Source organism: Oncorhynchus masou, chromosome 14, assembly GCF_036934945.1.
Source record: "Oncorhynchus masou masou isolate Uvic2021 chromosome 14, UVic_Omas_1.1, whole genome shotgun sequence".
Taxonomy (NCBI): Eukaryota; Metazoa; Chordata; class Actinopteri; order Salmoniformes; family Salmonidae; genus Oncorhynchus; species Oncorhynchus masou.
In genome coordinates, this window is record NC_088225.1 from 15,287,074 (window position 1) to 15,312,378 (window position 25,305).

The 25,305-nt window shown below is 52.2% G+C and overlaps 1 protein-coding gene and 1 pseudogene across 1 annotated transcript in view; one reads left to right on the forward strand and one right to left on the reverse strand.

Annotated features, from left to right (window-relative positions):
- LOC135554362 (Na(+)/H(+) exchange regulatory cofactor NHE-RF1-like) overlaps window positions 1–4,506 on the forward strand; it is a 33,683-nt gene extending 29,177 nt beyond the window's left edge. Inside the window, exons 4-6 of the mRNA XM_064986629.1 lie at window positions 871–914; window positions 2,394–2,507; window positions 3,191–4,506. Of these exons, the coding sequence (XP_064842701.1) occupies window positions 871–914; window positions 2,394–2,507; window positions 3,191–3,337 (305 nt within the window). The 3' untranslated portion in view covers window positions 3,338–4,506. The remainder of the gene's footprint in view (window positions 1–870; window positions 915–2,393; window positions 2,508–3,190) is intronic.
- A 155-nt stretch (window positions 4,507–4,661) lies between these two features.
- The window catches only part of LOC135554359 (caskin-2-like), a 69,215-nt pseudogene continuing 48,571 nt past the window's right edge, over window positions 4,662–25,305 (reverse strand).

Consider the following 25,305-nt stretch of genomic DNA (forward strand, 5'->3'; position numbering starts at 1 on the left):
AGCCTCTTGTCCGTGTGCAAACAGTGAGGAGGGACCCAAGGAGCACAGAGGTACATAGAGGCAGCTTCAACAGGTTTCAGAACAGCCCAGGGGGACGCAGACCAGAGGGACCCAAGGAGCATAGAGGTACATAGAGGCAGCTTCAACAGGTTTCAGAACAGCCCAGGGGGATGCAGACCAGGGTCAGGCTATCTTTAGATGATAACAGGTTACTATCTTAGTTCTCACCGTTTATCTGTCTGTCTGTGTGAGAGGAGTTGAAGCATGGAAGGTAAGGGTCCGTCTTAGTAGTCCACCAGCTCCGACCAGGGGTCAGTTGTTCATCAGTCAACTCTATCTGTTTTAGATAGACAGACGGGTTTAGATATAGTGTATTGTCTTTCTGTGGTTGACTTAGCCAAGTGAAAACCATTCCTTAATATCCTTGTGACAGGGTTAGAGGACAGTTTCTTACCAGGGCTATTTGATATAGGTAGGCCACTAGGGTACTGGGTTTCATATGCAGCAGCTTGTTTGGACGTGATGATGCGTGGCAGGTAACCAGGGCCAGAGAACATCTCTGTGAAGATGAACCCTGTTTGAATAATGGATGACCTACACATACCTGCGCTATGTAACAGAGTAGGTGTCGCTGGGATGAAACCTAAACTGGATAGGAGCCGTTCTCTGGAGCAGGGATATGAGTCACTCTGGAATTCTGTTCTGGTGTTTGACGGAGGTGGGACAGTTTCAGGATATTTAGGACTGACTATAAGATTGGAGAATTGCCATGATTAGATGTTGTTGAATGGTTGTGAACAGCTGGTATGGAGGAGGGAGTGTGAGTTTGTGTGGAGTCCATGACTGAGTAGTGATCTCTTCTGCTTTCAGGATCTTTGCCTGAGCCTGTCGTCAACGGAGACATGGAAAAGACGGTAAGACTTGGATGCCAAATACCTTATTGACCTAATATCATACAGACAGACAGACACTGTGGAGGTCACTGACAAGTCAGCCCCTAGAAATAAAACACTGTGGATTAACTGCTTCTGCTTTGGCACTGACAGGCACCCTATCAGCTGGTCATTCATAGGGAGTGGACTAGTATTATTTTATAGGACAGTAGAGTGTGTGTATTGCTTCATATAATTTACTTTGTGTTGGTTGGTTCTCACTCTCCCTCCAGCTCACTCATTAATGAGTAAAACAGACTGTTTCCAACAAGCAGGCTGGCCCAGGCAGGGGAGGGTATCTTACTCTGTGTTGATATTATATGTAAATCCTGTGTAATCTGAATACATTCACTCGGGAAGCCAGGAGAGCAGTCTACCCTGACAGAACAGAACCAGGTTCAGGTGTCTGTAAGATATACAGTACCAGAACTAGTGGAGCCCTCAATAGTGTGCTCAGAGCCTGGCAGACGGGTATAGAGGGTTCACATGGTAATGCTGGATAACAAGAAGATGAAAGCAATACACTGTGCTGTTCAGGCATGGAGTGTTCAGCAACACCATGTTAATCCTTCTGAGGTATTTGTACATAATCCCTGAGTAAGGCGACAGGCCAGCCCACACCTACCCCCTACTGTACTGTAGACTCAGGAACAGAGAGAGAGATCTGGCATATAATGGCAGAAAGTTATCTGGGGATTCTCTATTGTGTGTTGTGATATAATCTAGATATGGTCAGTGATTTGGAGGCTTGCCAAGCAGGCAGATAAACCCAGAGTCAGGCCACTGGCCACAAACCGAAGAAGAAGATTTCATTAGGTCAACTCCACTACATTATTACTATGCTAATAGACTTCATATGTAAAGAAGACAGTTGCAGATCAGTAGTGAGACCCTAGTCCTCAGTCATTTTAACCCCCAAATCTAACAGTCAAAACATTGGATTAAGTGAGAGGGGAGGCAGGGTAGAGAGGTGAGGGAAAGGCAGAGTGAGAGAGAGAGGGAGTTGAGAGGTTGTAGAGAGGTTAGGGTGGGGTCATTCTCCATGGGGACGGTAAAAGCGGATGTTTCCGGGTTTTCAGGGATGCAGTATTTTCAACCTAACTTCTGTTTCCCCTGAAAAGCAGAATGTTTTTTTTTACGCCTGCTATCTTAGATTGGGGTGAGGTAGGCACTCACATGGCAGAACAGGGTGATTGGGTCTTCTCTAATGCTCTGACCCCAGTAGGCTCTAGTAAACGGCTGCTGCTGCCTCTACTGGCCAAGGGAGACATATCATACAACTTCCCAACCAGCATGGTCAGACAGTGTGTGTGTATGGGGCACAGGCAAGTCTGCCTCCCTGTGGGCAAACATAATATTGCAGCCAGACTCTCCATGGGAGAGTTCTCTCAAACTTGACCCCCACTTTGGCTACTTGTATTTGATCTGATTTGTTGCTTGCTGTCTGTGTGTCCACTGCAGGTGAATGGAAATGGAAAACTGGCCAAAGAAGTGGAGCAGGACTCTAAGCTGTCAATCAGCCCGTCTCCAAGCAACACCTCCTCCAACGCCTCACTCACAACCCCGCCCACAGAGGTAAGTCCCGCCCTGAAAACACATGTGAAGCAGCATTATAAAGCAGCTAAAGTCTCATGATCTGAATGTGTATCCATCTATACAGTAATGCATAGTGTCTATTATTTGAGCACACTCTTGTAAAATGGGCTTTACTACAATATCAAAATATCAATTTCTTCTCTGACTAGCCTCGTTTATACTTGGTGTTAACATGTGTCCTTTGTTGTGATCTTATCCACATTCTTATTGGGCCCACATTGTAGCCATTGCATCTACATCTCTTATCCCTCTATCGTGTCCACATTGTGACCAGTTGTGACCTATATGAAAATGATTTGACATATATTCTTTCAAAATAATATGTATTTATTTTAAGATACATTGATGCCATAAAGTCAATGGCGTCACCTGTCAATTATTTTAGAGGGCGGGATAATGATTTAAATGGTTTCACTATCCAGATCTGTTTACACTTGCTTGTGTGACGCAAGATCAGATCACAATCAGTTCACAATGTGTTTTAGTCATCTACACCTGTCTAAATATGCTGGCAAAATCAGAATGCGGACAAGATCAGTACAAAGTACTTATGTTTAGAACCAAGTATAAACAGGGCTTGTGTCTCTTGTGCTTTCTATCTCGACTTCTACTCCTCTCTCACACTATCTTTTAACCCCTCTCTTTCCTCCCTGGTTGGTCAGTTGTCTGAGCCAGTGATCATGGGCGCCATCCCGGGTCTGAACCTGTCCCTGCAGCAGGTCAAGGAGCGTGCTCACCAGAAACGCTCCAACAAGAGGGCCCCGCCTATGGACTGGAGCAAGAAAAATGAACTGTTCAGCAACCTGTAGATAGAGCACCTCGCCCTGCACACACCCACATACAGTAGATACTCACAGAGAGGTCAGTGAAGGAGAGAGAGGGACGGAGAGAGAGAGGGGTTGTTCTAAGCCCCATGTTTTCTATGACTCATTAAAACCAGCAGTTTAACTATTGGTGAGGGAGAATACAGGTATATGTATGTACAATATATACACACATATTTGTATTATATTCCAGATGCTATAAATGATGTGCTAACAATATCTAGACAAAAATGCCAATGTTGGAAAGGAAACAGCTACATCAGATAAGATTCTTTGTATTGTGATTTGAAAATCAGTTTTTAATTATTCCATTTCACGTGTCGAAATGGTTGTGTGTGTGTGTGTGTGTGTGTCTTGTACCTGGGTGTATATGCCCAGAAGACCCTGGAAGTCCCTGCTGGTCATAGCCTGGTGCCTGTCAGTATAGTGGAGTAGGTCTCTCTTATGGCCATTCCTCTACACCTTAATCAGTCATTGAAACACATTAAACAATATTTTTGAATGGGACCAGACACTTACATACCTGTCTAGTCTATCATCCTTCAGGGACCAAATAGCAAGCCTCTTCACACTTCCAGTCAGATGCAAATGTCTTTCATGTAGCTGAGCTTTGGGTCAGTGGAGCTTCAGAAGAAATTGTCTTCTGACTGGAAGTGTGCAGAGACTTTTTCATTTTTGCCTTCAGCACCTTCATTAATCAGCTCTGGGTGTGTGGTAGATTCTATTATCTGCAAACCTTTTAGGGACCAAAACACCTGAAGAACGACAACCACTGACAGTCAGTCAGTCAATGGGGAACGACATGTTGGTGCAGTGTCCATCCATACCAGTCTTACTTCATTAAATGTGAAGGCTGAAAACCTTCCGTTCATAGCATTGCCATTATCACTGTATATTGCGATACTTTTCATTTCAGAGTTTTTCTTTATGGCCATTGTCAAAATGCTTTGAGGTTTTTACGTTTACGTAGATGTACTTAAACACAATTTCTTTCTTTAATAAGAATATAAATGTCTGCGCTTCACAAAATGTGTATGTTCAGTATGGAGAATGACAGTGAGATTCACTATTTTGACTATTGAATTGTATGAGGGTGTTATCATGCTCTTTAACTGTTCATGTTATTTCTATACTCTATTAAATTGTAGATCTCACCATTGTTGTCCCATGACTCTCCATTTAAATTAAGACTACAGTACCATAAATGTTAGGAATCTATGTCTGTGCTATGAAGGTGTAGATGAAATGCACCCACTCTTAAAAGGCTTCTGGATATTTAAATCCATAAATGAATGAGAAGTCAACAGGATCAGACTTGAATATTTAATGGTTAACTGTAACCAGATGAAGACCCAGCTGGATGAAAAAGGACAGATGTTGATAACTCAAGACAGTATAATATATATCCATAGAGCCATCTTAAATAAGGTGCCTCTAGCAGGTCTCAGTTCTGTCTGAGACACAGACCTCTTTCACATTCACGCAAGGTTCTCCTTCACCCCACCTGATCAGAACCCCTGTTCCTCCTCCCTAATACAGAGACATCTTAAATAAGGTGCCTCTAGCAGGTCTCAGTTCTGTCTGAGACACAGACCTCTTTCACATTCACGCAAGGTTCTCCTTCACCCCACCTGATCAGAACCACTGTTCCTCCTCCCTAATACAGAGACAGGTGTTTATTGTGACAGCAGCTTGAACTGAATAGGTGGGACATTCCTGAGAAGGACAGAGATGAAACCCAGGCTACAGCCAGGGATCACATTCACACTGAAACAACACAAACATTTACAGTAGAGGACACCACACAATCATACCAGTCAGGGTTAATGATTTGAAAGTTCATGAGGAAGACAGAAACACATCATAGAAGAGTTCATTCCCCCTGCTGGAAGTACTGTAGCATGCCCAAATATGGAACATAGCCATATAATGCTGGGTGGACAGGGGAAACAAACAGACCATTTTTGATAACCATGTAGATATTAATTTCATTCATGTTACAATAAGGAAGACCAGAACCCCTTAACAATGGTTCTGCATTTTATGGAAATATTGAAAATATCGAAGGAAAATCTGTACAAAGAACTTTGGTTGAATATGATTTTGCTCCCAGATATACCTATAAGTATACAATATACATATTTAGATACTCTCATTTAAATACTAGTTGGACTAATCTACATTAAAATGTTTGTTTTTCTTTAAAAAATAGTGTACATTATTAATATCTTGCATGTCATCCCTCGGCTGTACAAATCACGTATAACTCCTTATACTGACAGTGTGGACAGTGACGATAGTTAAATATGCTTTGAAAAGCAAAGGTCTTCTTCCTTTTTGTATAAACAATATCATCCAGCACTTCCAAATGTTTTACATAGCTTCATAAAACCAGAAATTATATAGCATCTAGTCATTCTGTATTACTAAAGAATGATTACTAAAGATTTTAACAGCACAAACGTACTGGCACCTTGCCTTGAGGAAGACAAACACTTTCATTGTGGTCAACTTGGTAGAAAATGGATAAAATACAAGTATTGAAAATATCAACAAGGTCCAATTGAAATGGTCAGACATGGTGAAACACAAAGGTCAAATGACTGATGGTATTGTATGGTAATATTCTGTCTAGGAATGGTTCCTCTATAGGCCAGGATAAAAACACTTCTCCCCATTGTGTCTCTCTCTCCCTCTACGGCCAAACAATGACTTTACACAGAGATGGAGGTTGTGAGAAAGGAGGGGAAGAAAGGCACACCAACACGATGAAGAAATGGAGGATGTTGGGTAGAATAAAAAGGACAACACAGTTTAACTCATGTTATATGAAACAACTCAATACAACAGTGTACTGGTACAGTATGTTGTCCACCCCTCATGTATCTACAGTCAGTCAGGCCCTGTGTTGAAACCAACAGGGTTGTTGTGACTGATGGCAAAGCACTCTAGAGCAGAGTTAAGTGCTGGTGTTGAAAGGAGAGGAAGTGGCAACTTGGAGGCAGGGAGGAGGGAGCTGGATCCACACTGTTCATTAAAACCATCCCACTCCATGGCACATCCTACAATGTAGTCCCATATGTTTTCTGTTAGTCTGGTGGTGGGGGTTGGTCTGAAGTTTGAAGGGCGTCGGGGTCGGAGATAACACTTAGGTGGGGTGACCTGCTCCATTCTCCCTCTCATGGTCATTAGTACTTCCTGAGGTGAAGGGTCAAGGGTCAGTGGGCTGGTCATTGGAGTGGATAGAGGGCTTAGTCCAGCATGGCATCTAGCTGGTCAGCAAGGTCATCAAACATGTTGCCAATGTCATCCAGAATGTTGCCCGCTGACTTCACTGTGTTATCCCCACTGTCAGGAGGTGGAAAAAGAAGCAGGGTTTCGTCATGGAGATAGATAGAGGACTCTAGTGCTCAAAAGCCTGTTCTATCAAGGGCAGCGCCATTGAGGACTTTCACCATTTTGAAGTTAAGGAAGGATCATATAATTCCATCCAGGTCATCAGGTGGGACCTGAGCAAACATTCCATAACTGAAGTGACAGTAGATCACCAACCTTGACTTTATACCTGTTCAGACAACACACTCCAGCTGCAGTATGCACCCTTTCAGTTTGTTTACCAACTCTGAAGTAGTAGAAGAAAACGGACTACTTCAAAATGGAGATGGGCTCAATGGCGCTGCCAGTGCGCTCACAGACACCATAATGGGACAGATACAATGTTGCACGAATGCTACTTCAGTTCACATAAACAGTAGAGTGTATATGGCCTGTAAATACAGGAAATGGCGAGGTGTTGATCGTGTTCTCTTACCCGTCAGTGCTGTCCTCCTGGGTGAGTTTTCTCTCCACAGCCTGCAGTGCTGCCTCCAGAGAGGTGCTGGTCTGCTCCAGCCTCTGCTGCTGCACCACCTCTAACCCCGGGCCAGACTCTACCCCTGGGCCTGGGCCGACCACACAGACCTGGGGCCGACCACACAGACCTGTCTGGGCTGCCTGGCACTGAGGCCCTGGGGCTGGGGGACACCGGCTGGGTGTGGGTGATGGTGGGGCAGAGAAGGCAAGACTCTGTACCACATTGACAGTCATAGTGGGCGGCACTATGGCTGTTGGACAGGAAGCAAAAGCAGAAACTCAGAATTGATGATAAAAACAGAAAGACATAAAAAGACATATGAGCTTCCACGTGTAATAAGTTACCTGTAGCAGCAGCCAGACTGTGTCGGGACGGTTTTGGGGCTGTGACGGGGGGTCCATGGGAGCTGTGAGGCTTGGGGGAGACGGGGGGGTTGAGTGATGTGCCTGTCACTGCTAGGTTCTCCAGCCCCTCCAGACTGGCCTCACTGATCCTCAGACTGACCAGACTCACCGCCTCACAGCTTTGGGACTGGGGCCTGCTGCCTGGACTGGAGTCTGACCCTATCTGGCCCTCACTGTCCCTGGTGGGAGAGCTGCCAGCATGGTCTTTAGGCTTGTATCTCCGCTTCACAGTGTCTGACTCCTTCAGGTTAAACTCAGGCACCTCTAGGCCTGTCTTGGTGGGCCCGTTCTTGTCTGCCGGGATCTCCACAGTGCTCTCGGCCCTGGGCGGCCCTCCCACCTTGGGCCTCTGCTTGATGGTGAGGTTGCCCTCCTCGGCGAAGGGGATACACTCGCTGGAGCTATTGTGAGGGGATGAGGAGCCATCCAAACCCGGTGCCTTAGGTTCCTCCTCCTCAGAGTCTGACTTCACCCCTCGCTCTGGGTCTGGGTAATGGTCTGGGATGTCGGTCTGGGCTGGAACACATTCGCTCTGAACCCTCCTCCTCATCCCTGCGGAGGCCTCTCTGGGCTCCAGTCCTGAGGGGGTGAGGCTGGGGAGGGGAGGCTCTGGTTGGAGGAGGTCCAGCCTGGGCCTAGACAGGCTCTTCCCCTCAGTGGAGGCCTCCAGACAGGCTGCGATGCTCCTCACGCTCCCTGGGCTGTCTGTCTCCACCCCCCCAGGAGAGGGCGCCATATTCTCAGTGGACCCAACGCTGAGGCTGCTGCTCACCGAACTCAGTCTCTTGGGTGGGGCTGGAGGGGGACCCTTTTTACGAGCGCGCACGGCAAAGGACTGGCTTCGCCCCACAGTGCCGTACTTTACGGGTGTGATCTGCATGCCTGCCAGCTGGCTGCGTCCGGGCCGGCGGGTCAGGGTGGCGTAGGACTCTAGGGTGCTAGAGGGCGGAGCCAAGTCATCATCCTCTTCGTCTGGTTCGCCGTCTGACAGGGCATAGCGTGTCAGGCTCTGGCTGCGCTTCTTAGGCGGGGCCAGGGTCATGGCGTGGTAGGTGTGTGCCAAGGGCTTGGTGGGCGAGCCGTGGCCCAGGTCGGTGCTGCCACAGTGGGAGTGGAGGTAGCTGAAGCCCCTCTGGGCCGGGGAGCCCTGGGGAGAGGAGCCTAGGGAGTGAGACCCAGGGACTTTAGGCTTGGCTGGGATGGCTGGGTACTGGAACACGGTGGCTGCCCCCAGGGGGACCTGCTTGGGAAGCTGCTGCTGTAGTATGGACCTCTGGTCCCAGCCTTCTGGAATGTTCCTCTCCTTGGCAGGGCTGCTGTCAGCACTGAGGCTGGTGGAGGTGCTGCTGCTGCCTAGGCTCTCCTGTGAGAGGCTGTGGGGAGTGATGGAGGCCGTGGGGGGGTCCTGGGAGCGCCCTGAGCCCCTGGACCGGGCGTCGATGCTCTCTTGGCTCAGAGACATACCCACAGCACTCTTAATGGCCAGGCCCTCCTGGTAGTGGCTGGACATGGCTGTCTGCAGCTCAGCGCTCAGCTCGCTGTCCTGGAAGGTCAGCATCTTGGGGGTGTGGGGCGAGGGGCAGTCGGAGGTGCTGTCAGGGGGCTCGATGGTGACCAGGTGGAGGGCTCCAGGGGGCTTGCGGCGCAATGTGCCCTGGCCAGATTCTGCAGCCAGGATGGCCCTCTGGATGTCACACAGCTTCTTCACGGCCAGCATCATCTTCTTCTGGTGGCCCAGCTTGGTGATGCCTATCTCCTGCAGGTCCTCCCAGGTCAGGTCCCGTACGATGCTGATGGAGTCATAGCCGTTCTCTGACAGCTTCCTTTGGTACTGAGGCAGGCCTATGGTACTCAGCCACTCCCCCAGGTCTGCCTGGAGTAGGAGAAGAGTCACAGTCAGACCTACACAGTTGAAACCTTTATGAAACTAATGTAAAACCTGACTTGCACACAAAAGCAGACAGACAGACAGACAGACACAGGCATCAGTAAGACCTTACCGGGATGTATTCAGGCAGCCACTCGGGGATGCTGAGGTTTCCTATCTCCATTGAGATCTTCTTGCGGTGGCCTGGCTTGGTGACGCCGATGGCCGTCAGGTCCTCTGGGGTCATCCTGCTGATGGTGGGGACGTCGTAGCCGGCCGTAATGAAGTTCCCAGTGTACTGCTCCAACTGGAAGTCACTCAGCCACTGGTAGATGGCCTCTGCATCCTACACCAGAGGGGAGTGGTTGAGTTTCACATTAACATCAACTACTGGTCTATTCACTGTCCTCCTGTCTTTTAATAGATACATGTATTTCACTGTGGCATACAGAGTACACAGAAAAATACATTCATGAGTTGTAATGTGTGGCAAACATGGACAATATTTCCTGTCCTGTGTCTGTCCTGTCCTGTGTCTGTTCTGTTCTGTCCTGTCCTGTCCGGTGTCTGTTCTGTCCTGTCCTGTCCTGATCTGTGTCTGTTCTGTCCTGTCCTGTTCTGTCCTGTCTTGTGTCTGTCCTGTCCTGTGTCTTTCCTGTCCTGTCCTGTGTCTGTCCTGTCCTGTGTCTTTCCTGTCCTGTCCTGTGTCTGTCCTGTCCTGTGTCTGTCCTGTCCTGTGTCTGTTCTGTCCTGTCCGGTGTCTGTCCTGTCCTGTTCTGTGTCTGTTCTGTCCTGTCCTGTCTTGTGTCTGTCCTGTCCTGTTCTGTCCTGTCTTGTGTCTGTCCTGTCCTGTGTCTTTCCTGTCCTGTCCTGTGTCTGTCCTGTCCTGTGTCTGTTCTGTTCTGTCCTGTGTCTGTCCTGTCCTGTTCTGTGTCTGTTCTGTTCTGTCCTGTCCTGTGTCTGTCCTGTCCTGTCCTGTCCTGTTCTGTCCTATCCTGTGCCTGGCCTGTGTCTGTCCTGTCCTGTCTGAGTCTCACCTTGCCCTCCAGTAGCTGCTGAGGACGTACAAACTGTGGGGAGACAAACTGCTGTTCCCCTGGTCTCTGTATGTTCACCATCGGCCTCCGAGGAGCACCCAGAACCACTAGACAAGAAACACACTGTTCTGTTCTGTTCTGTCCTGTCCTGTGTCTGTCCTGTGTCTGTCCTGTGTCTGTCCTGTGTTAGTTCTGTCCTGTCCTGTGCCTGGCCTGTGTCTGTCCTGTGTCTGTCCTGTCCTGTGTCTGTCCTGTCCTGTGTCTGTCCTGTCCTGTGTCTGTCCTGTCCTGTGTCTTTCCTGTCCTGTCCTGTCCTGTGTCTGTCCTGTCCTGGCCTGTGTCTGTCCTATCCTGTGTCTGTCCTATCCTGTATCTGGCCTGTGTCTGTCCTATCCTGTATCTGGCCTGTGTCTGTTCTGTCTTGTGTCTGTCCTATCCTGTGCCTGGTCTGTGTCTGTCCTGTCCTGTCCTGTGTCTGTCCTGTCCTGTCCTGTGTCTGTCCTATCCTGTGCCTGTCCTGTGTCTGTCCTGTCCTGTCCTGTCCTGTGTCTGTTCTGTTCTGTCCTGTCCTGGCCTGTGTCTGTCCTGTCCTGTGTCTGTCCTATCCTGTGCCTGGCCTGTGTCTGTCCTGTCCTGTGTCTGTTCTGTCCTGTCCTGTCCTGTGCCTGGCCTGTGTCTGTCCTGTCCCTGTCCTGTCCTGTGTCTGTCCTGTCCTGTTCTGTCCTGTTTTGTGTCTGTCCTGTCCTGTGTCTTTCCTGTCCTGTCCTGTGTCTGTCCTGTTCTGTCCTGTCCTGTGTCTGTCCTATCCTGTGCCTGGCCTGTGCCTGTCCTGTGTCTGTCCTATCCTGTATCTGGCCTGTGTCTGTCCTGTCCTGTGTCTGTCCTGTGTCTGTCCTATCCTGTATCTGGCCTGTGTCTGTTCTGTTCTGTCCTGTCCTGGCCTGTGTCTGTCCTATCCTGTATCTGGCCTGTGTCTGTTCTGTCCTGTGTCTGTCCTATCCTGTATCTGGCCTGTGTCTGTCCTGTCTTGTGTCTGTCCTGTCCTGTGTCTTTCCTGTCCTGTCCTGTGTCTGTCCTGTCCTGTGTCTGTCCTGTTCTGTCCTGTCCTGTCCTGTCCTGTGTCTGTCCTGTCCTGTGCCTGGCCTGTGTCTGTCCTATCCTGTGCCTGGCCTGTGTCTGTCCTGTCCCTGTCCTGTCCTGTCCTGTCCTGTGTCTGTCCTGTGTCTGTCCTGTCTGAGTCTCACCTTGCCCTCCAGTAGCTGCTGAGGACGTACAAACTGTGGGGAGACAAACTGCTGTTCCCCTGGTCTCTGTATGTTCACCATCGGCCTCCGAGGAGCACCCAGAACCACTAGACAAGAAACACACTGTTCTGTTCTGTTCTGTTCTGTCCTGTGTCTGTCCTGTGTCTGTCCTGTCCTGTCCTGTTCTGTCCTGTCCTGTCCTGTTCTGTCCTATCCTGTGCCTGGCCTGTGTCTGTCCTGTCCTGTCTGAGTCTCACCTTGCCCTCCAGTAGCTGCTGAGGACGTACAAACTGTGGGGAGACAAACTGCTGTTCCCCTGGTCTCTGTATGTTCACCATCGGCCTCCGAGGAGCACCCAGAACCACTAGACAAGAAAACACACTGGAGAGTTAAATGAATGGTGCTCAGGATGTTTTCTACCAATAAGCACAAATCAAACTAGAAAGGTGAAGTGTCAGGAGAAATGTTGTGGTACGTAACAGTAATGAGAGAAAGGGCTGGAATTCCTACCTGCAGTCAGGTCAGGCTGTTTATTGGGGACTGGTTGCCCTGAGTCACCAGCAGAGGGTGATGGCTGCACATCAAAACAGAGCACAAGACAAGTTACAGAGAGCACAGGAATAAACAATATGTTGACTGGCACTACATACAAAGACAGTAAATCACAATATCACATTTCCTCGGTTCATAGCTGTGAGTAAGATTTGCAATTATTTTAGCATTGTTATCAATCTCAATAAGACTAGCCAGGATAAATAAAGCTGAAATAAAAATTGGTCCAGTACTTTGGCTGTGTCTGGGAGTGCGGTGGTCTGGTGGTGTTGTCCGTTGAGGGCAGTGTTACTCTCTGTGCTCTGTCCACTCCCAGCACTACGGGTGCTGCCCACACTGCCCGTACTCCCTACACTGTTCCTGTCACCTGCTAGATAGGACCACAGGAGAGGAGGATGGAGAGAGGGAGAAGAGAAAGAGAGAGATAGAAGTGAGGGACATTAAAGACAACCGTGGTGGCTGGACAGCAAGAGGGAGAGCAAAATGAGATACCTCCCCTCTGCGTCCTTCCAGAGCTCACGTCAACACAGTCACACACACATCCACATGATTCTAACTGAAGCTGGCAGAGGATGGCAGAGGTTGGGGCTGTGGACCCTGTCACTGAGCCAGCCAAGTCATCACAGATCAGGGGGGGTGGCACAGGCCAGGACAGGATGTCATTTGCTGCCATACGAAGCCAAGGGAGATGGTTGCATGGTGGAGCGGAGCTGCAGGCATAGAGCAACAACAGCCAAGGATACAGAACTACAGAACTACAGGGCTAAACTACAACTACAGTCCTGCAGTAGGACAGATGAAAGGTCATCCACAAATGAAAATTCCTACAGCAGAGTACACAGGGCACCTATTCAGCTTGCAGTGTCCTGTAGACTGTCGAAACTGTCGCTTTTTTTTGGTCACTGGAACAGAGGTTTCCTGGTGGTCCCATCTTGTGGCAGCAGGGAGAGCAGCAGGAGCTATGGGAAGCTCAGTTTGAAGCTGGCACATGACAAAGAGAGCATGGGAACAGGGGACAGAGACAGCCAGCTATTGTCATGGGGGGACAGTGGAGGGACTCTTACCAGCGGTGTGTGAGTTCCTGAGCACCCAGATGTCCTCCAGGGGACAACCAGGCTGAGAGAGGCTGCTGGGAGGCCGACCTATCAGACATAACAACACTGTTGGGCCATGGGGGTACCATGGTCCACGGAGCAGCACTGGGGATTGGCTGGGCCTGAGCATGAGAGGGGTTTAGAGGGGGCGAACATAGGTGTCCTTGTGGCCTCACCACGGTTCACAGTGGTGGGGGAGTTGTCTGGCTGGTTAGGGGGCTGAGTACCGTATACAGGTTTCAATGTGCGTCTGTCCTCTGAGTGCATGTATAAGGGTGTGTGTGTATATACCTGGATTGGCGCTGAGGCCGATGGTGTGGGGTAGGGCCAGGTGGGGATTGTTGGGGGTATACAGTGTGTAGGAGTCGTCGGTCTGGGGGGCTGAGCTCAGGCTGGAGGAGAGGGGGGCTCTGGAGAGGAGCTGGTGGCGCTGGGTGGGCAGAGAGGCGTGCCGGGACAGTGTGCCCCCTACAGGGTCAAACAGGTAGGACACAGACAGAGAGGAGGTTAAAGCAAGCTGATGGTTAGAGGTGGACATTACATGGTATGGATGGAGAGATGCTGAGAGAAGAGGAGGAGGAAGGGATGGATTGGAAGCATGAGGGATTAGTCCAACCAAGGCAGTCTGGGAAATGGGGTGTTCTCTGGAGGGGCCAACCTGTCATGAAGAGGGGCCACCACTGCTCTTCCAATGCAGTGATGTGTAGCGATACAACCTATCAGTGTGTGTGTGTGGAGCCAAGGGAGAAACAGTTCCTTCAGGAAGTATTCATACCCCTTGACTTATTCCACATTTTGTTGAGGCACAGCCTAAATTCAAAATGGATTCAATAGATTTTTTTAAAATCTCACCCATCTCTACACAATACACAAAGTGAAAAGAATATACCTGTATATATATTTTTTGTAGTACATTTTTGTAAATGTCTTGAAAATGAAATACAGAATGATCTAATTTACATAAATATTCACACCCCTGAGTCAATACATGTTAGAAACGTCTTTGCAAGTGATTACAGCTGTGAGTATTTCTGGGTAAGTCTCTAAGAGCTGTGCACACCTGGATTGTACAATATTTGCAATATAAATATAAACTTCTTCATGCTCTGTCAAGTTGGTTGTTGATCATTGCTAGACAGCCATTGTCATACCTTGCCATAGATTGTCAAGACAATTTAAGTCACAACTGTAACTAGGTCACTCAATGTCTGCTTTTATTGTTAACACCCAACTACCAATAGGTTCTCTTCTTTGTGAGGCACAGGAAAACCTCCCTGGTCTTTGTGGTTGGATCTGTGCTTGATATTCACTACTTATAAAATCATGTCAACACTATTATTGAACACAGAGTGAGTCCATGCAACTTATTGACTTGTTAAGCACCTTTTTACTCCTGTACGTATTTAGGCTTGCCATTGTAACGGCGTTCTTCGTTTGTTGAATGAGAGTCGGACCGAAATGCAGCGTGTTGGTTACTCATGTTTTTTAATGAAGAAAAAACGGAACTATACATGAAATAACTAATAAATACAAAACAACAAAACGGAACGTGAAACCTAATTACAGCCTATCTGGTGAAACTACACAGAGACAGGAACAATCACCCACGAAATACACAGTGAAACCCAGGCTACCTAAATACGGTTCCCTATCAGAGACAACAAGAATCACCTGACTCTGATTGAGAACCGCCTCAGGCAACCAAACCTAAACTAAACACACCCCGAATCAACCACAATCCCAATGCCTACAAAAAAAACAATACGACAACACAATAACATAAACCCATGTCACACCCTGGCCTGACCAACTAATTAACTAAAACACTAAATACTAAGACCAAGGCGTGACAGAACCCCCCCCTAAGGTGCGGACTCCCGGACGCACCTCAAAACCATAGGGAGGGTCCGGGTGGGCGTCTGTCCATGGTGGCGGTTCCGGCTCGGGACGTGGACCCCACTCCATAAATGTCATAGTTCCTCCCCTTCGCGTCCTGGGATAATCCACCCTCGCCGCCGACCATGGCCTAATAGTCCTCACCCAGAACCCCACTGAACTGAGGAGTAGCTCATGACTGAGGGGCAGCTCGGGACTGAGGGGCAGCTCGGGACTGAAGCAGCTCGGGACTGAGGGGAAGCTCGGGACTGAAGGGAAGCTCGGGACTGAGGGGCAGCCCAGCACTGAGAGGAAGCCCAGCCAGGCAGTTGAATCCGGCAGATCCTGGCTGGCTGGCGGTTCTGGCAGATCCTGGCTGACTGGCGGATCTGGCAGATCTGGATCTGGAGAGTCTGGGAAGAGTCTGGTTGACTGGATCTGGAAGAGTCTGGCTGACTGGCAGATCTGAAAGAGTCTGACTGGCAGATCTGGAAGAGTCTGGCTCTGGCTGGCTGACTGGCAGATCAAGATCACTGGCAGATCTTGAAGAGTCTGGCTGACTGGCAGATCTGGAAGAGTCTGGCTGACTGGCAGATCTGGAAGAGTCTGGCTGACTGGCAGATCTGGAAGAGTCTGGCTGACTGGCAGACCTGTAAGAGTCTGGCTGACTGACAGATCTGGAAGAGTCTGGCTGACTGGCGGATCCTGGCAGACTGACGGCTCTGGCTGCTTCATGCTGACTGACGGCTCTGGCTGCTCCATGCTGACTGGCGGCTCTGGCTGCTCCATGCAGATTGACAGCTCTGGCGGCTTCTTACAGACTGACAGCTCTGACTGTTCCATGCAGACTAACAGCTTTGGCATCTCCTTGCCGACTGGCAGCTCCATGCAGACTGGCAGCTCCTTGCAGACTGGCAGCTCCTTGTAGACTGGCAGCTCCTTGCAGACTGGTAGCTCCTTGCAGACTGGCAACTCCATGCAGACTGGCAACTCCATGCAGACTGGCAACTCCTTGCAGACTGGCAGCTCTTGCAGACTGGCAGCTCCTTGCAGACTGGCAGCTCCTTGCAGACTGGCAGTTCCATGCAGACTGGCAGCTCCATGCAGACTGGCAGCTCCATGCAGACTGGCAGCTCTAGCTGCTCCATGCAGACTGGCAGCTCTGGCTGCTCCATGCAGACTGGCAGCTCTGGCTGCTCCATGCAGACTGGCAGCTCTGGCTGCTCCATGCAGACTGGCAGCTCTAGCTGCTCCATGCAGACTGGCAGCTCAGGCTGCTCCGAACAGGCAGGAGGCTCCGGCAGCGCTGTAGAGGAGGAAGGCTCTAGAAGCGCTGAACAGGCGGGAGCCTCCGACAGCGCAGGAGAGGCGAGGCGCACTGTAGGACTGATGCCTGGTGCTGGCACTGGTATTGGGCCGAAGACACGCACAGGAAGCCTGGTGCGGGGAGCTGCTACCGGAGGGCTGGGGTGTGGAGGTGGTACTGGATAGACCGCCTGCCCAACCTTACCCGGTTGAATACTCTCGGTCGCCCTGCCAGTGTGGCGAGGTGGAATAGCCCGCACTGGGCTATGTAGGCGAACCGGAGACACCGAGCGCAAGGCTGGTGCCATGTAAGCCGGCCCAAGGAGACGCACTGGGGACCAGATGCGTAGAGCCGGCTTCATGGCATTTGGCTCGACGCTCAATCTAGCCCGGCCGATACGCGGAGCTGGAATATACCGCACCGGGCTATGCACCCGCACTGGGGACACCTTGCGCACCACTGCATAACACGGTGCCTGCCCGGTCTCTCTAGCCCCGGTAAGCACAGGGAGTTTGCGCAGGTCTCCTACCTGGCGTAGCCATACTCCCTGTAAGCCCCCCCAATAAATTTTTGGGGCTGATTCCCGGGCTTTCCTCTGCGCCGTCGTGATTGCCTCTCCAACTCCATTCTCCTATAGCCCTCTTCGCACTGCTCCAGCGAATCCCAGGCGGGCTCCGGCACTCTCTCTGGGTCGACCGCCCACCTGTCTATTTCCTCCCATGTCGTATACTCCATACTTCTACTGTCCATAACGTCCTCCCCTTCGCTGCTCCTGCTGTCGCTGCCTGTTACCACGCCGCTCGGTCCGTGTGTGGTGGGTGATTCTGTAAAGGCGTTCTTCGTTTGTCGCAAGAAAGTCGGACCCGAAATGCAGCGTGGTGGTTACTCATGTTTTTAATGAATGAATCGCGGTACATGAAATAACTGATACAAAATACAAAACAACAAAACGGAACGTGAAACCTAATTACAGCCTATCTGGTGAAACTACACAGAGACAGGAACAATCACCCACGAAATACACAGTGAAACCCAGGCTACCTAAATACGGTTCCCCATCAGAGACAACAAGAATCACCTGACTCTGATTGAGAAACGCCTAAGGCAGCCAAACCTAAACTAAACACACCCCTAATCAACCACAATCCCAATGCCTACAAAAAAAACAATACGACAACACAATAACATAAACCCATGTCACACCCTGGCCTGACCAACTAATTAACTAAAACACAAAATACTAAGACCAAGGCGTGACAGAACCCCCCCTAAGGTGGGGACTCCCGGATGCACCTCAAAACCATAGGGAGGGTCCGGGTGGGCGTCTGTCCATGGTGGCGGTTCCGGCTCGGGACGTGGACCCCACTCCATAAATGTCATAGTTCCTCCCCTTCGCGTCCTGGGATAATCCACCCTTGCCGCCGACCATGGCCTAATAGTCCTCACCCAGAACCCCACTGAACTGAGGAGTAGCTCGTGACTGAGGGGCAGCTGGGACTGAGGGGCAGCTCGGGACTGAGGGGAAGCTCGGGACTGAAGGGAAGCTCGGGACTGAGGGGCAGCTCGGGACTGAGGGGCAGCCCAGCACTGAGAGGAAGCCCAGCCAGGCAGTTGAATCCGGCAGATCCTGGCTGGCTGGCAGTTCTGGCAGATCCTGGCTGACTGGTGGATCTGGAAGAGTCTGGTTGACTAGCAGATCTGGAAGAGTCTGGTTGACTAGCAGATCTGGAAGAGTCTGGTTGACTAGCAGATCTGGAAGATCCTGGCCGACTGGCAGATCTGGAAGAGTCTGGCTGACTGGCAGATCTGGAAGAGTCTGGCTGACTGGCAGAGCTGAAAGAGTCTGGCTGACTGGCAGATCTGGAAGAGTCTGGCTGACTGGCAGATCTGGAAGAGTCTGGCTGACTGGCAGATCTGGAAGAGTCTGGCTGACTGGCGGATCCTGGCAGACTGACGGCTCTGGCTGCTTCATGCTGACTGACGGCTCTGGCTGCTCCATGCTGACTGGCCGCTCTGGCTGCTCCATGCAGATTGACAGCTCTGGCGGCTTCTTGCAGACTGACAGCTCTGACTGTTCCATGCAGACTAACAGCTTTGGCAGCTCCTTGCCGACTGGCAGCTCCCTGCAGACTGGCAGCTCCTTGCAGACTGGCAGCTCCTTGCAGACTGGCAGCTCCTTGCAGACTGGCAACTCCATGCAGACTGGCAGCTCTGGCTGCTCCAAGCAGACTGACAGCTCTGGCTGCTCCATGCAGACTGACAGCTCTAGCTGCTCCATGCAGACTGGCAGCTCTAGCTGCTCCATGCAGACTGGCAGCTCCTTGCAGACTGGCAGCTCCTTGCAGACTGGCAGCTCCATGCAGACTGGCAGCTCCATGCAGACTGGCAGCTCTGGCTGCTCCAAGCAGACTGACAGCTCTGGCTGCTCCATGCAGACTGACAGCTCTAGCTGCTCCATGCAGGCAGGAGGCTCCGGCAGCGCTGTAGAGGAGGAAGGCTCTAGAAGCGCTGAACAGGCGGGAGACTCCGGTAGCGCAGGAGAGGAGAAAGGCTCTGATAGCGCTGAACAGACAGGAGACTCCAGCAGCGCTGTAGAGGAGGAAGGCTCCGACAGCGCAGGAGAGGAGAAGTGCACTGTAGGCCTGATGCGTGGTGCTGGCACTGGTGGTATTGGGCCGAGGACACGCACAGGAAGCCTGGTGCGGGGAGCTGCTACCGGAGGGCTGGGGTGTGGAGGTGGTACTGGATAGACCGGACCGTGCAGGCGCACTGGAGCTCTTGAGCACCGAGCCTGCCCAACCTTACCCGGTTGAATACTCTCGGTCGCCCTGCCAGTGTGGCGAGGTGGAATAGCCCGCACTGGGCTATGTAGGCGAACCGGAGACACCGAGCGCAAGGCTGGTGCCATGTAAGCCGGCCCAAGGAGACGCACTGGGGACCAGATGCGTAGAGCCGGCTTCATGGCATTTGGCTCGACGCTCAATCTAGCCCGGCCGATACGCGGAGCTGGAATATACCGCACCGGGCTATGCACCCGCACTGGGGACACCTTGCGCACCACTGCATAACACGGTGCCTGCCCGGTCTCTCTAGCCCCCGGTAAGCACAGGGAGTTTGCGCAGGTCTCCCTACCTGGCGTAGCCATACTCCCTGTAAGCCCCCCAATAAATTTTTGGGGCTGATTCCCGGGCTTTCCTCTGCGCCGTCGTGATTGCCTCTCCAACTCCATTCTCCTATAGCCCTCTTCGCACTGCTCCAGCGAATCCCAGGCGGGCTCCGGCACTCTCTCTGGGTCGACCGCCCACCTGTCTATTTCCTCCCATGTCGTATACTCCATACTTCTACTGTCCATAACGTCCTCCCTTCGCTGCTCCTGCTGTCGCTGCCTGTTACCACGCCGCTCGGTCCGTGTGTGGTGGGTGATTCTGTAAAGGCGTTCTTCGTTTGTCGCAAGAAAGTCGGACCGAAATGCAGCGTGGTGGTTACTCATGTTTTTAATGAATGAATCGCGGTACATGAAATAACTGATACAAAATACAAAACAACAAAACGTGAAACCTAATTACAGCCTATCTGGTGAAACTACACAGAGACAGGAACAATCACCCACGAAATACACAGTGAAACCCAGGCTACCTAAATACGGTTCCCCATCAGAGACAACAAGAATCACCTGACTCTGATTGAGAAACGCCTAAGGCAGCCAAACCTAAACTAAACACACCCCTAATCAACCACAATCCCAATGCCTACAAAAAAAACAATACGACAACACAATAACATAAACCCATGTCACACCCTGGCCTGACCAACTAATTAACTAAAACACAAAATACTAAGACCAAGGCGTGACAGAACCCCCCCTAAGGTGGGGACTCCCGGATGCACCTCAAAACCATAGGGAGGTCCGGGTGGGCGTCTGTCCATGGTGGCGGTTCCGGCTCGGGACGTGGACCCCACTCCATAAATGTCATAGTTCCTCCCCTTCGCGTCCTGGGATAATCCACCCTTGCCGCCGACCATGGCCTAATAGTCCTCACCCAGAACCCCACTGAACTGAGGAGTAGCTCGTGACTGAGGGGCAGCTCGGGACTGAGGGGCAGCTCGGGACTGAGGGGAAGCTCGGGACTGAAGGGAAGCTCGGGACTGAGGGGCAGCTCGGGACTGAGGGGCAGCCCAGCACTGAGAGGAAGCCCAGCCAGGCAGTTGAATCCGGCAGATCCTGGCTGGCTGGCAGTTCTGGCAGATCCTGGCTGACTGGTGGATCTGGAAGAGTCTGGTTGACTAGCAGATCTGGAAGAGTCTGGTTGACTAGCAGATCTGGAAGAGTCTGGTTGACTAGCAGATCTGGAAGATCCTGGCCGACTGGCAGATCTGGAAGAGTCTGGCTGACTGGCAGATCTGGAAGAGTCTGGCTGACTGGCAGAGCTGAAAGAGTCTGGCTGACTGGCAGATCTGGAAGAGTCTGGCTGACTGGCAGATCTGGAAGAGTCTGGCTGACTGGCAGATCTGGAAGAGTCTGGCTGACTGGCGGATCCTGGCAGACTGACGGCTCTGGCTGCTTCATGCTGACTGACGGCTCTGGCTGCTCCATGCTGACTGGCCGCTCTGGCTGCTCCATGCAGATTGACAGCTCTGGCGGCTTCTTGCAGACTGACAGCTCTGACTGTTCCATGCAGACTAACAGCTTTGGCAGCTCCTTGCCGACTGGCAGCTCCCTGCAGACTGGCAGCTCCTTGCAGACTGGCAGCTCCTTGCAGACTGGCAGCTCCTTGCAGACTGGCAACTCCATGCAGACTGGCAGCTCTGGCTGCTCCAAGCAGACTGACAGCTCTGGCTGCTCCATGCAGACTGACAGCTCTAGCTGCTCCATGCAGACTGGCAGCTCTAGCTGCTCCATGCAGACTGGCAGCTCCTTGCAGACTGGCAGCTCCTTGCAGACTGGCAGCTCCATGCAGACTGGCAGCTCCATGCAGACTGGCAGCTCTGGCTGCTCCAAGCAGACTGACAGCTCTGGCTGCTCCATGCAGACTGACAGCTCTAGCTGCTCCATGCAGGCAGGAGGCTCCGGCAGCGCTGTAGAGGAGGAAGGCTCTAGAAGCGCTGAACAGGCGGGAGACTCCGGTAGCGCAGGAGAGGAGAAAGGCTCTGATAGCGCTGAACAGACAGGAGACTCCAGCAGCGCTGTAGAGGAGGAAGGCTCCGACAGCGCAGGAGAGGAGAAGTGCACTGTAGGCCTGATGCGTGGTGCTGGCACTGGTGGTATTGGGCCGAGGACACGCACAGGAAGCCTGGTGCGGGGAGCTGCTACCGGAGGGCTGGGGTGTGGAGGTGGTACTGGATAGACCGGACCGTGCAGGCGCACTGGAGCTCTTGAGCACCGAGCCTGCCCAACCTTACCCGGTTGAATACTCTCGGTCGCCCTGCCAGTGTGGCGAGGTGGAATAGCCCGCACTGGGCTATGTAGGCGAACCGGAGACACCGAGCGCAAGGCTGGTGCCATGTAAGCCGGCCCAAGGAGACGCACTGGGGACCAGATGCGTAGAGCCGGCTTCATGGCATTTGGCTCGACGCTCAATCTAGCCCGGCCGATACGCGGAGCTGGAATATACCGCACCGGGCTATGCACCCGCACTGGGGACACCTTGCGCACCACTGCATAACACGGTGCCTGCCCGGTCTCTCTAGCCCCGGTAAGCACAGGGAGTTTGCGCAGGTCTCCTACCTGGCGTAGCCATACTCCCTGTAAGCCCCCCAATAAATTTTTGGGGCTGATTCCCGGGCTTTCCTCTGCGCCGTCGTGATTGCCTCTCCAACTCCATTCTCCTATAGCCCTCTTCGCACTGCTCCAGCGAATCCCAGGCGGGCTCCGGCACTCTCTCTGGGTCGACCGCCCACCTGTCTATTTCCTCCCATGTCGTATACTCCATACTTCTACTGTCCATAACGTCCTCCCTTCGCTGCTCCTGCTGTCGCTGCCTGTTACCACGCCGCTCGGTCCGTGTGTGGTGGGTGATTCTGTAAAGGCGTTCTTCGTTTGTCGCAAGAAAGTCGGACCGAAATGCAGCGTGGTGGTTACTCATGTTTTTAATGAATGAATCGCGGTACATGAAATAACTGATACAAAATACAAAACGGAACGTGAAACCTAATTACAGCCTATCTGGTGAAACTACACAGAGACAGGAACAATCACCCACGAAATACACAGTGAAACCCAGGCTACCTAAATACGGTTCCCCATCAGAGACAACAAGAATCACCTGACTCTGATTGAGAAACGCCTAAGGCAGCCAAACCTAAACTAAACACACCCCTAATCAACCACAATCCCAATGCCTACAAAAAAAAACAATACGACAACACAATAACATAAACCCATGTCACACCCTGGCCTGACCAACTAATTAACTAAAACACAAAATACTAAGACCAAGGCGTGACAGAACCCCCCCTAAGGTGGGGACTCCCGGATGCACCTCAAAACCATAGGGAGGGTCCGGGTGGGCGTCTGTCCATGGTGGCGGTTCCGCTCGGGACGTGGACCCCACTCCATAAATGTCATAGTTCCTCCCCTTGCGTCCTGGGATAATCCACCCTTGCCGCCGACCATGGCCTAATAGTCCTCACCCAGAACCCCACTGAACTGAGGAGTAGCTCGTGACTGAGGGCAGCTCGGGACTGAGGGGCAGCTCGGGACTGAGGGGAAGCTCGGGACTGAAGGGAAGCTCGGGACTGAGGGGCAGCTCGGGACTGAGGGGCAGCCCAGCACTGAGAGGAAGCCCAGCCAGGCAGTTGAATCCGGCAGATCCTGGCTGGCTGGCAGTTCTGGCAGATCCTGGCTGACTGGTGGATCTGGAAGAGTCTGGTTGACTAGCAGATCTGGAAGAGTCTGGTTGACTAGCAGATCTGGAAGAGTCTGGTTGACTAGCAGATCTGGAAGATCCTGGCCGACTGGCAGATCTGGAAGAGTCTGGCTGACTGGCAGATCTGGAAGAGTCTGGCTGACTGGCAGAGCTGAAAGAGTCTGGCTGACTGGCAGATCTGGAAGAGTCTGGCTGACTGGCAGATCTGGAAGAGTCTGGCTGACTGGCAGATCTGGAAGAGTCTGGCTGACTGGCGGATCCTGGCAGACTGACGGCTCTGGCTGCTTCATGCTGACTGACGGCTCTGGCTGCTCCATGCTGACTGGCCGCTCTGGCTGCTCCATGCAGATTGACAGCTCTGGCGGCTTCTTGCAGACTGACAGCTCTGACTGTTCCATGCAGACTAACAGCTTTGGCAGCTCCTTGCCGACTGGCAGCTCCCTGCAGACTGGCAGCTCCTTGCAGACTGGCAGCTCCTTGCAGACTGGCAGCTCCTTGCAGACTGGCAACTCCATGCAGACTGGCAGCTCTGGCTGCTCCAAGCAGACTGACAGCTCTGGCTGCTCCATGCAGACTGACAGCTCTAGCTGCTCCATGCAGACTGGCAGCTCTAGCTGCTCCATGCAGACTGGCAGCTCCTTGCAGACTGGCAGCTCCTTGCAGACTGGCAGCCCATGCAGACTGGCAGCTCCATGCAGACTGGCAGCTCTGGCTGCTCCAAGCAGACTGACAGCTCTGGCTGCTCCATGCAGACTGACAGCTCTAGCTGCTCCATGCAGGCAGGAGGCTCCGGCAGCGCTGTAGAGGAGGAAGGCTCTAGAAGCGCTGAACAGGCGGGAGACTCCGGTAGCGCAGGAGAGGAGAAAGGCTCTGATAGCGCTGAACAGACAGGAGACTCCAGCAGCGCTGTAGAGGAGGAAGGCTCCGACAGCGCAGGAGAGGAGAAGTGCACTGTAGGCCTGATGCGTGGGTGCTGGCACTGGTGGTATTGGGCCGAGGACACGCACAGGAAGCCTGGTGCGGGAGCTGCTACCGGAGGGCTGGGGTGTGGAGGTGGTACTGGATAGACCGGACCGTGCAGGCGCACTGGAGCTCTTGAGCACCGAGCCTGCCCAACCTTACCCGGTTGAATACTCTCGGTCGCCCTGCCAGTGTGGCGAGGTGGAATAGCCCGCACTGGGCTATGTAGGCGAACCGGAGACACCGAGCGCAAGGCTGGTGCCATGTAAGCCGGCCCAAGGAGACGCACTGGGGACCAGATGCGTAGAGCCGGCTTCATGGCATTTGGCTCGACGCTCAATCTAGCCCGGCCGATACGCGGAGCTGGAATATACCGCACCGGGCTATGCACCCGCACTGGGGACACCTTGCGCACCACTGCATAACACGGTGCCTGCCCGGTCTCTCTAGCCCCCCGGTAAGCACAGGGAGTTTGCGCAGGTCTCCTACCTGGCGTAGCCATACTCCCTGTAAGCCCCCCAATAAATTTTTGGGGCTGATTCCGGCTTTCCTCTGCGCCGTCGTGATTGCCTCTCCAACTCCATTCTCCTATAGCCCTCTTCGCACTGCTCCAGCGAATCCCAGGCGGGCTCCGGCACTCTCTCTGGGTCGACCGCCCACCTGTCTATTTCCTCCCATGTCGTATACTCCATACTTCTACTGTCCATAACGTCACTCCTTCGCTGCTCCTGCTGTCGCTGCCTGTTACCACGCCGCTCAGTCCGTGTGTGATGGGTGATTCTGTAAAGGCGTTCTTTCGTTTGTCGCAAGAAAGTCGGACCGAAATGCAGCGTGGTGGTTACTCATGTTTTTAATGAATGAATCGCGGTACATGAAATAACTGATACAAAATACA